The sequence below is a fragment of the Rattus norvegicus genome, chromosome 3, assembly GCF_021556685.1.
Source record: "Rattus norvegicus strain SHRSP/BbbUtx chromosome 3, alternate assembly SHRSP_T2T, whole genome shotgun sequence".
NCBI classification, from domain to species: Eukaryota; Metazoa; Chordata; class Mammalia; order Rodentia; family Muridae; genus Rattus; species Rattus norvegicus.
Genome location: NC_141536.1, coordinates 13,950,779 through 13,962,498, shown reverse-complemented (window position 1 = coordinate 13,962,498; position 11,720 = coordinate 13,950,779). Strand labels below are relative to the sequence as shown.

The 11,720-nt window shown below is 48.4% G+C and overlaps 1 protein-coding gene across 2 annotated transcripts in view; it reads right to left on the bottom strand.

Moving 5' to 3' along the window:
• The window catches only part of Abl1 (ABL proto-oncogene 1, non-receptor tyrosine kinase), a 103,386-nt gene that overhangs the window by 22,277 nt on the left and 69,389 nt on the right, over window positions 1–11,720 (bottom strand). For both annotated transcript variants that reach the window (NM_001100850.1, XM_087652721.1), the window contains 2 exon segments: window positions 2,209–2,504; window positions 2,920–3,093. In NM_001100850.1, coding sequence (NP_001094320.1) covers window positions 2,209–2,504; window positions 2,920–3,093 — 470 coding nt within the window.

Genomic DNA, 11,720 nt, shown 5'->3' with positions numbered 1-11,720 from the left:
CCCCAGTACTCAGCCCAAGCGCAAGCTACAGAGCTGCCTTAGAGCTACCTGACTGCGCTGTTCTGAGGTTGGTGACTAAAGGACTCTGGGGACGAGACAGCAATGCTTTGCTCAGTGCGGACCTCAGTGGTTATCCTGAAGCAGCCCAGCTGGCTATGTAAAAAGAGAGCAAGTGGGAGCAAGCAGACAGCTCTAGAAACCCACCTTCAGGGAAGAGGCACTCTGTAGCCTGAGGGCTCTTTCAAAGGGCCACCACCCTGGAGTCCAGTCTCTAGCATAAACACCTAGTGGCTAGCCTGCCTGTGTTAGCAAACACGTAGGGCAGTTCCCTGTGAAGCACAGCATGGGTGTTTCTGTGACAGTCTCCAGCATGGACTGTGGGGGAAGACCATGCCCAGTCAATGTGGGCAGCACGTCCCAGTGACTGGTGTCCCAGACTGAACAACAGGGAATAGAGAAAGTCAGTGCATTCCTGTTTTCTGCTTCTCCGTTCTCTGGGATATGAGCAACAGCAGCACCTACGGATACGCCAGCCCCACCAGGACTAGCCAAAATACACAGACCTTTCCTTCCGTGAGTCGCTTCGGTTGGGCATCTGGTCAGCATTGGGGAAAGGAGTTAAAACATCACTGAAACCACAGTGCTACACTACAGATGCTCCTAGAGACAGGCAGGAGGAAAGAAATCAGAGAGGCACATGGATGGGCATGGTGGCACATGACTTTCATCCCTGTGCTCTGGAGGCAGGGGCAGGCCAGCCTGGTGGGCAGAGCAAGTTCTAGGAGGGGACTGTAAAGATGCCCACTCGATACAAATGAATTCGAGCCGCTGGGGAAATGCTGAAAAGATTCTCCAAGTCTCACCCTAAAGCAAACAATCAGGGGACCCATAGACTCCACACACCTGAAAGTGCGCCCCACAGACTTCTCTAAGCAGGAGAAAGACAGACTTAATAAGTGGAGCAAGAATGGCACATGGGTAGGAATCCAGTCCCGTAACAAAGGTGGTGTGTGGTCTGCTGAGATGCTCTAACCCTGGTGAGGGAGAATGAGCTCTCATGGGCCTCTGTGAGAGGGATGGAGTAAGTGCTGCAGATGGTGGCTTTAAAGGGCATGTCTGTCACCTTTGCTTAGTTCAGCCTTTATCTTGCCAACGCTTACACCAGTGCAGAGAAACAATGTAGCAGGTCACAGACTGGTTTTGGTTTTGTTGCTGTCTTTACACTGTGGCTCACTATGTCTCCTCGCTGTATTCAAACTCAGCAATCTTCCTGCCTCACCACCCCAAGAATTGGGCTTTTAGGTGTAAGCCACCACAGGACCCTGACAGAGGCAGGTCTTCATGCGCCACTGCGAAATTCTCCAAAACACCCTGTCCCATGGGGAATGGCCAGGTGTGTGAGTGTGCAGGCATTAAGTGTCTTTGCTGCATAAAATGATACACTGGGTAAGTCTGAAAGGAGCTGGAACAGTGAGCAGACTGAGCTAGGAGACAGAATTAGTTTTCATTGTAATGAGTTTATCATTTGAAATCATGCACATACATTACATAGAAATGAGAAGCAGGCTGTGTGTGGCAGGGCACACTTGTCATTCCAGCACTCATGAGGCAGAGGCAGGAGTGTTGCCACAAGTTTAAGGCCAGCCTGGGCTACATAGTAAGTTCCAGGAAAGCCAGCATTACATACATAGCAAGATCCTCTCTCAAAATCAAACAAAAAAGAGTGTGTGTGTGTGTGTGTGTGTGTGTGTGTGTGTGTGTGTGTAAAATGTATCTGCATTAACTGCAGTTCTGCACGAGAACACATGGTCATGCTAGGCAAGTGTCACATGGAGCCGATCACCCCCAACCCACCGCCCCCACCAACCCTGGTTCAGAGGCTGTGGTGGTTTAAATAAGAACACAGCTCATATATTTGTGAAACTAATGGAAGCGTCTGCTGTCTACTTGGAGGACTCCGACGACATTGCCTGGTTTGTTTGGAACAGGGTCTTCATGCAGTTCAGGCTGCCCTTGGACTCACTATGCAGCCAAGGAGAGTTCTGAATTCCTGATCCTTTCGTCTAGGCCTCCTGCTGGGACTACAGGCATGAGGCACCCTGATGGAGCCTTGCTGAATAACTCAGCGCCCTGGGCTACCACCCGCTCCCCTCTGTGCCTCCCACAGCCCGTCAGTTCACTGCTGGTCCCAGTCGGGGTGTTACCCACCTTGCCATCAGAGGCAGTGTTGATCCTGTAGTGGTACACCCTCCCTTCATACCGCAGCGAGATGGACCTCTGGCCCGGGCTGCTCTCGCTCTCCCGAACTAAGAAGCTGCCGTTGATCCCACTGCTCAGCAGGTACTCTGCAGCGTTTCGAGACACGGGCCCGTGATACCAGGAGTGCTTCTCCAGGCTGTTGACAGGGGTGATGTAGTTGCTTGGGACCCATCCTTGGCCATTTTTCGTTTGGGCTTCACACCACTCCCCATTGTGATTATAACCTAAGACCCGGAGCTTCTCGCCTTAGAGGAAAGAATAAACAGACATCATTAGGACCGGCTTTCTTCTTGCTAACCTTTCTCCAGCACATCTTATTTTCTGGTTGGTCAGGAGCACACAAGGGACAACGCTGCCTTGGCATCTAAGGTCATACAAGTTTACTCAAGAGTTTCATTCCCATTACAAGAAAATGTTTTAAGGAAAAAAGGCTTTTGCTTGGGGAATTAAAAACAGTAGAAAACCCCCATGTTTCCAGCGAGGGGTTCAGGCATCTTCTGTAGGAATACAGGAAGTGTGTTGCCCTGGAGCCTCCCACGGGTGGGTGCGAGGCTCTTCGCAGGCATTTCTGCTTTCAGACTGTAAAGCTGCCCTCTCAGGGAGCAAAGGGCAGGCCACTCCAGCCACACCCTCCACCCTTGCCTGCCATCTTTCCTTTACCTTTAGTGATGCTGAGAGTGTTGTCTCCACTGGCCACAAAATCATAGAGTGCCACAAAAAGGTTGGGGTCATTTTCGCTGGGCCCAGCAAGAAGGTTTTCCTTGGAGTTCCATCGAGCTGCTTCGCTGAGACCCTGGGGCTCAAAGTCAGAGGCCACTGGCCTCTGCAGGGCTTCTGTAAGACAAGGAAGAGGCAAATGAACCTGGAAGAGAACTTGGGAGAGCTGAGCTGAATTCACTGTTTAACATCTAGATGTTCTACATAATAAAATATTTAGTTGTCTTTGTCAAGTACTCTGCAAAGCACTAAACGTTTTCATCTCCTTGATAGTTCCTTATGGTGGTTTACATGAGAATGGGCCCCATATGCTTGAATATCTGAATGCTCGGTCTGGTCCTCAGAAATGGAACTGTTTGGGGAGGATTATGAGGTATGACTTCATTTGAGGTTCCCAACATCCATGCCATTCTCAGTCAGCTCTGCCTCCTGTTTCCAGGTCAGGACATGAGCTCAGCTCCTGCTCTGGCAATGGCCTGCCTGTGCCACACTCCCCACCATGACTGCCATGAACTCTCACCCTCTAGAACCATGAGCCCCAAATTAAACACTTTATGAGTTGCCTTGCTCATGGCATTCTGCCACCGCAATAGAAAAGAAACTAAGGCATTCCTGGTCCCCAGTAGTTTAAGCCTGTAAATTCATTCACTCACTCATTCATTCAGTCACTCATGCAGGCAGGCAAGATGGCTCAGCAGGTAAAAGCAATAGCTGTCAAGTCTGACAAGCTGAGTTTGATCCCCAGAACCCACTGGTTCGTTGGAGAGAGCTGACTCCAGGAAGCTGCTTTCTGACCTCCATACCCATCACGGCATATGCACATACAGACATATCCCCCCAAATAAATGTGATCAAACTCATCACCCAATATGAGCCTTCTCAGAAACAGACATAACCCATCTCTATAATCTGCCACCGCCTACAACAGTTGCCATCCCAGCACTCTCTATGCTAGTGTGAGAGCAAGTTCCCGCTGAAGTCTCTCGGCCACATATTAAAGCTCTTCTCCACTGAAACCTCTTGGGCGTACACAGTTCAAAGAACCCTGAGCACCAGTGTCCTCCATATTCCTACCAGGATGGCTCATTAAGCCCCACTTAAAGCATTCCATGGCTTTCCAAATTCAAAGTCCCAAAATCCACATTCTTCCAAACAAAAGCATGGTCAGGTCTATCACAGCAATACCCCAGTCCCTGCTACCAACTTTGTCTTAGTTAGGGTTTTACTGTTGTGGACAGACACCATGACCAAGGCAACTCTCATAAGGACAACATTTAATTGGGCTGGCTCACAGGTTCAGAGATTCATTTTCATCAAGGCAGGAACATGGCAGCATCCAGGCAGGCATGGTGCAGGAGGAGCTGAGAGTTCTACGTCTTCATCTGAAGGCTGCTAGCAGAATACTGACTTCCAGACAGCTAGGATGAGGGTCTTAAGCCCACACCCACAGTGGCACACCTACTCTAACAGGGTCAAACCTTCTAGTAGTGCCACTCCCTAGACCAAGCATATACAAACAATCAGAGTCACAAAGTGAGTTTGAGGCCATCCTGGGCCATGGAGTGTGTTCTAGGCTAGGTAAGTGGTACACAGTGAGACGAGGAAGAGAGGGAGGGAAAGCAGACATGTCTAAAGGATGAACAAGACCAACAAACAAACAACTCGTGGGGAACTAAAAACCATCATTATACATGGAAAGTGTGATGCCTCGCTAGGACTGAAGAGCGGCAATCCTTCAAACCAGTGGGCCCTTCTGAACAGTGGCAGGCATGTGGTGGGTGAGATGTCATGACGGCAGGCAGCCCTCTACAGTGCCTCCTGCAGCCATGTGCACTGCAGGGTCCAGGGCAAATCACCTCAGTCTCACGATCTTTCAACATCTTTAGCAATTTATCCCAAGACATACAAACAATGACCAGTGCTCACCAATGTAAAAGACAAAAGAGCAGGAAGGTCCAAAACACACACTGATCAACTTAAAACAAGCTATGTCCCATCCATAAAACGGGACACTTCAAAGTCCAATTGGGATGTTTTAGACAGGGCTCAGGGGCAGGACACCAGCCTGGAATGTGAGGCCTTGGGTTTGATTCTCAGTATCACAAATAAACAAAATACTTTCATTGAAAAACTCTCTAATGGCTTGGGAATATGTTTATAACACATTCATTAAAACTTTAAATTATACCCTGGCATATATAGTAATATCCCAATTTTTTTTTCTTTTTTTTTTTCCCCCGGAGCTGGGGACTGAACCCAGGGCCTTGCGCTTCCTAGGCAAGCGCTCTACCACTGAGCTAAATCCCCAACCCCAATATCCCAATTTTATAAAAAGCAAAGAGTACCAGAAGAAACTACACCAAGATGTGAGCTGACTTAGTGCAGGGGGTCACAAGACTGTCAGCTTTCCCCGCTCTCCTCTGTTATAGCTCATGTGTTAACGTGACCAGGTTCTTTTTATAATCAGCCCCCAATCCCAGCACTAGAACGGCATGTAAGTAGGAGTCAGGGTGCTTACATAACAGACAATTTAAAATGAGTAGCTCTGGGAAGAGGCTCCTCCCACTGTCCTAAAAGAGCACTTATGTGTTTCCCCGCATGCCCCAACCCGGAGCCAGAGTGTAGCGCGTTGGAAGGCTGGGCCCATACAGGAAATGAAGGCTGTGTCACGCGTACAGAAGTGCTTTTCTTCTCAAACGCCATTTGACCTCTTCTATCAAACATTCTGCTGCATCTGGATTTGATCAGAGTTACATAACCAGGGGAAGTGGCCTGGAAAAACACCTGGAGTAAGCAGGACACATTCTGCCCAGAGGTGAGGAGGGAAGCAGGCCTGTCCCCAAGGCTGGGATAGAAGCTGACAATGTAGGTAGGGGTGAAGCCTTTGTTAGAAAACTGTCCTGCAGCTGCCTGGATCCAACAGGATAGCCTCCAAGCCCTCTCACCCGCCCCTACCCCATCCCCCAATCCTGTTCCTCCAGTTAACAGCCAAAGCCCAAAGGGAAGTATTGCTCATGCATGCCTCTGGATGGAGACATCGAGTGCAGCCTCAGTTCAGCAACAAAACCTTCCAGCCAATTCCCAGTCCAGGCTGATGTCAAAACTGACTCACAGTGCATCAGTGCCAAGTTACTTTCTTCATTTCATAGTCAGCCATACTCGTCAACTGTAAAAATGATCACAGCTCACCAGGCCAAAGCTGCAGAATGTACTCAAATCTTTGTTGCTCAAGACATTAACTTTCTGCCAGTCCAATGTCAGGAAACCACAGCATCACCACCACCAAGCCTGAAAGCTTTACTCACAAAGATGCCTCGACAAGCTCCCCTCCTCCTATTCCCTCAGCAAGTCTTTGACTGCATTCTCAGACAATTTTCAACGCACACCACTGATTAATTCTCTTCTCTACCACAAACACTTTCTGTTGTGTCCTTTTGAATGACATTTTAAATATATTTAATTTGGATTTTTAAATGTGCCCGTTGTCCCCTTTAAGACCATTTTGTTCTCTTGCTGTTAGTAAGGAGGTTGCCGCCCATCAGTGACACTCAGCAAGAGCTGCTAATCAGCCTATTGCAGCACCATGAATTGGTGCCATCTGAGAACTGCCTCCAAACTGCTAGGAAACCCGGGCTCCGTTGGCAAGTTCAAGTGGAACCATGCCATGAAACTGTGCATGATTGGCTTGTCTGGACAGTACTCTAGGGAAACTGTTTGGGTCTTTAAGTTAAAGATCCTTTTTATTAAAATAAAAAGAAATCCCTCTTCAAGGTTGTGAGTCACTGATGAAAACTTTATAGAAGATCCTTGGATGTAGCATATCTGGGCTAGACCACTGTGAGGGGTGAGGGGAGCCAGCGGCTGCCCTGAGACCCAGGTGCAGGAGACTTTCTTGTCTCAGGGAGATGGGAAAATCAGCCTCCAGGAAAAACATCCCCAGGAAGCTCCAGCCTTCCTGTTGGCACCGGTCCCCAGGTCCTCTTGAGTGTGGGGCAGCCAGCTGCACAGCACTCCCCCTGGCCCTCACCTTGGGCCCTGGGAGACACTTCCTTTGGGAAAGGGTCAGAAAAGGGTATGCTCCTGAGCACACAGTCCCATTTCCTGCGCTCATTCCTGCCAATGTAACTTTATTTCCTTGGTGGCCCCTTTGAGATTTCCTCTGGTTAGAGGAATCCACGCAATGCGCAGGTCTGTAAAACAGACCCTTCGAAAAGGAGAGAGGGCTTCATGTTTTAGCTCCTCTCTGTTCCGGCTGATGAGGTCATGCTCAGAATATTCTCACGTCAGTCTGTAACTGCCTCATGCGTTCCTCATAATGTAAGCCTGGAGGAAAAGTCTTATTTCCCACAATGTGAACTTGCTGAAAGCCATTCCATCCCTCTTGTAGCTCAGACCCTCGCCCACAGTTCAGATTATTGAAAAAGCAAAGCCACTCTTTTTTTTTTTTTTTTTTTTTTTTGGTTCTTTTTTTCGGAGCTGGGGACCAAACCCAGGCCCTTGCGTTTCCTAGGCAAGGGCTCTACCACTGAGCTAAATCCCCAGCCCCGCAAAGCCACTCTTAACTAAATACAGCCTTTGTATTACCCTCACACCCAGAACCCAATTTTCCCAGCACCTTGAAACACAGAGTCATGGGGTATAGAGGAACTGGAGTGGAGAGGTAAGAACACCAGAGCCATCGGTGGCCTCGTGCCAGTCCTGGTTTGAGAAGCAGCTATGAAAGCTGGATAGATATAAAAGTGAAAGCCCAAGAGGGGCTGTCTCTACAGATGGGGTCTCCTCAGGGAGAGGAGACCAGAGACAGAGGCAGTGCTCAGCAAAGAAGGGGATGGTCCAAGGCCAGTCTGACACCCTGATCTCCATAAAAACATGCTTCTTTATGAACACCTTTGCTAAGAAAGGCCAAGTAACACCATCACTGAGGCAGTGACAGTGTGAGCCCCTCTGCAGCTGTAATGTGTGGAACTGACTTCTGCTGGAGATGGCTACCGTCTTGTGCTTCCTGTGTTCCGGCCAGAGACTAGTGAAGCAAAGATGATTTCTTTGCAAGGTGACCCTGGCAAGGTCATGGACCACCCCCCACCCCCCACCCCCCGGCTCCCATGACCTTCAGAGTAACAATTCCTGCACAGGGCTGCTGAGGTGTCCCAGTGATACCCAGGGACCAAAACAGTAACATGAAGAGCCTCCTGGGGCCGGTGTAGAGAGAACACATACTGTGCAACTTTCTCTTTAAATGATCATGTATTCCTTTCTTCTTCTGATATTATAGGTACTAGGAAATAGGATTCTAGGGAAACCTCTTTTTTTAAAAACATCCTCTTTTTTTAAAGTCATCCCAAGGCCTTGCAATCTATTACAATGTACTTACCTAGACAATTAAAACAAGAGAATTCTCCCTGAACCTCTGAACTTCTGATCCTGCCAAACAACCCAAATACTAACCTTTTTGAAGATACAACCCTTGTTCCCAAAAATAAAAAAAATAGGAAGGCCTCTTGTATCATCCTTTACGGATCCTTGTTGGGGCTGGCGATAGGGCTGAGTGGTTAAGAACACTGGTTGCTCTTGCACAGGACTGGAGTTAGGTCACCAGCACCCACATAGCAGGGGCGGGCAGGGGTCACAACTGCCTGTAACTACAACTTCAGGAGATTCAACACTCTGTGTGGGAACCTGCACACATGTGGCACACATAGAAATAAAAATGAAAACAAACCATTTTTAAAAATTAATCTATTGTTTAAATAATCTATAATACTATTGGTGGAAATGAGTAAATATTTTTGAATTTTAGTGTTTATGAGTATTATGATTTGGGATGTGTGTCTGCATGTGGGAGTCAAAGGACAGCTCTTTGCAGTGGGTTTACTCCTTTGACCTTTATGTGGGTTCTGAGGTGGAACCCAGGTCACAGGACTTGCCCAGCAAGCACTTCATCCATTCAGTCACCTGACAGCCTTCTAAAGAATCTAAAATAGAGACCATCTTCTAAAACCTCTCAGAGCACCTGTCACTCAGGCCCATGTCAGCACAGTATCCATCCATCCCCCACCCCACACTGCCTGCCATGTCCTTCTGAAACACCAGTCGGACTACTTGCTACCTGTTACTGGCCAGCCACCCTTTATTAGCAGTGTTACCCAGGCAATGCTCAGATCATCTTGTGCCTTGCAGGGTACGTAGCTGTGGGGAGCTTTTTGGACACTGCTCTTAAATCTACACAGGCCTCAGAGAGTGACACTACCAGCCCTACCCATGGTAGGACACTTCAGGCCCCTCCTGAAGCGGGTGGCAAGGTCCGAGGGCTCCAGGTGGGGCTGTGCTCTTCCACCTTCCCACCCCTTGAAGTCCTACTTCCCCAGCCCCTGCTGTGTCACCTGACTGCTCCTGACTGATCTCACCAAATCCAGTGGCAGGCTCTTCCCAGCCTGAAACATCCTCCTGCCTTTCCTATCTGTCACTGGACCTCCCTCCTACCTCTGCGCCCCTGCATTATTATGGCTCCCTCTGGACCCACACTTGAGCACTTGGTATTGACTCTGCCACCAGCTATCAGATGATAAGGACCCTCCCGCATTCCCTGGCTTGGGTTCTGACATAGACAAACTAGATTAAAATCTCAGCACACTTTGTATCAAAGATGCTCCTTCCCAAGCCTGTCTCCAGGACACCAACAGTTTCAGCCAACTAGACTCAGGAGGGGTCAGTGCAGCCCAACACAACGCACTGCTGGGAAGCTTAGACACAGAACCCTCCATGCTTGTTAGCAGGGAGCAAAGTAATTTTAGGTCAGAAATGAAAAAGTGCACTGAAACAATCAGTTAACTCAAAGAAAGCCAGCAAAAATGTAGGGCAAAGCAGCCTGTCTGTCCAGAAACCCTCTAACACAGCCCGGGGACACAAGGGACTGTTTTCAACAAAATGTAAGCTATGCTCAAGATCTTAAAACAGGGCAGGACACAAAACCCTATCTCTCTGTGCTTTCAAATCAAACAGGGAGACAGCGGTGCAGCCCTGGGTGTCTCGATGGACCATCCCAGAAGTCCCTGCACTGGCTGCAGACCCCAAGTATCCATAGTGAGCCTGATGACAACACAGGGTTTTTACTGTCTCAGGCTGTGGACAATGAATGGACTGAGAGCTAGGGACAGACTCCATGCTCATCCTGAGGTTCTTTGTCTTTTGTCTTCTGGGTTCCCTGGGACCTGGCTGAACTGGACCACTCAATGGTAGCCAACTCTTTCATAAGGTCTCACTGCCATTAGCATTTTTATTGCTAATCTGGATCACTGAGAAACACTGACAAAGACACACATGCATGCACACACACAGGCAGGACTCAGGCTCCAAAAAGTCACGTCTGATTCTACCTGCACCCAGAGTCAAAGTCAATTTTTTTTTCTTTTTTCCTTTTCTCGGAGCTGGGGACCGAACCCAGGGCCTTACGCTTGCTAGGCAAGCGCTCTACCACTGAGCTAAATCCCCAACCCCTCAAAGTCAATTTTTTTTTTCTGGTTCTTTTTTTTTCCGGAGCTGAGGATCGAACCCAGGGCCTTGCGCTTCCTAGGCAAGCGCTCTACCACTGAGCTAAATCCCCAACCCCCCTCAAAGTCAATTTTAAGATGACTGTGTAAAATGTGCTACATCGTAAGGGGCTGGAGTAAACATTGGAGCGCTATAGACTCAGACGGGAGGTTCAAGTCCAGTTACTCCCTGGTGAGCACTAGCTAATGACCCATGATGAGAGACCACATAACCCCAGGGAGGTGACCTCACCTACTAGGTGAGGCTCTCCAGCTCTCCAGTCATCCTTGTCCCCACCCTCACCCAGCACGTTCACCCATCACACTGTACCTGTCCCAGTGTCTTGTCTGTCCCTCCTGCTGGCTGACCTCCCTATGTGTCTGCACACACCCAGTTTCCCCGCCTCTATTTTCCTTCTTCTCCCCTGACTTTGTTGTCTTTGTCTCCCTGTCTCCTGGGAGAAGTCTCTTTTTTCTCCTTTTCTTTCTCCTCCTCTTCCTTTCCTGCCCTCTCCACTTACCCACCAGCACTTAGCAGTATGTGATAGGAAAAGGGACTTGAGTGTCTGAGGAACAGTTCTCGTTTGCGGACAAAGTTATATTCTCAAAAGGAAAGGGCTGGCTGGGGAAGAGAACTCTGTGGGGAAAGTGACTGCAACATGGGCATTAGGAACCGAGTTTGTTTCCTTGGAAGCTTTTGTCAGCTGCACACAGACCAACAGTAACAACAAAAAGACCCTGTCTCAAACCAGGTAGAAGTCCAGGACTGACAGCCAAAACTGTCCTCTGATGTCCACACATGCAGATATGTGCAATGTCTATCCGCATTCCCACACATCACACACATATTATATACAGACACAGAAAAAAAAAGGCAAGTGACCCTTCTGTTACTTCTGCAACTACAGCTTCACCATGCAAGGAAAGAGGATCACACAGCTTGACCACTGTTAAAGGTGGGTGATACATGCAAGGGGGTTCCTAACTATCTGCTTTTGATGATGTAAGATCTCCGGGGGTGGGGCTGGGGGACAGTATTCTCGCTGACTTATACCTATAATTTCAACACTGAGAGGCTGAGACTGGAAGACAACTTCAAAAGAGATAAATACAGAAAATTAAGAATATAATTTATGAATTGTTCTATGAATTATGATTATGAAGGAAAACCATTTGTGTCTCATTTGATCTTTAGTTCTAGTTTTGCATGATGTTTGT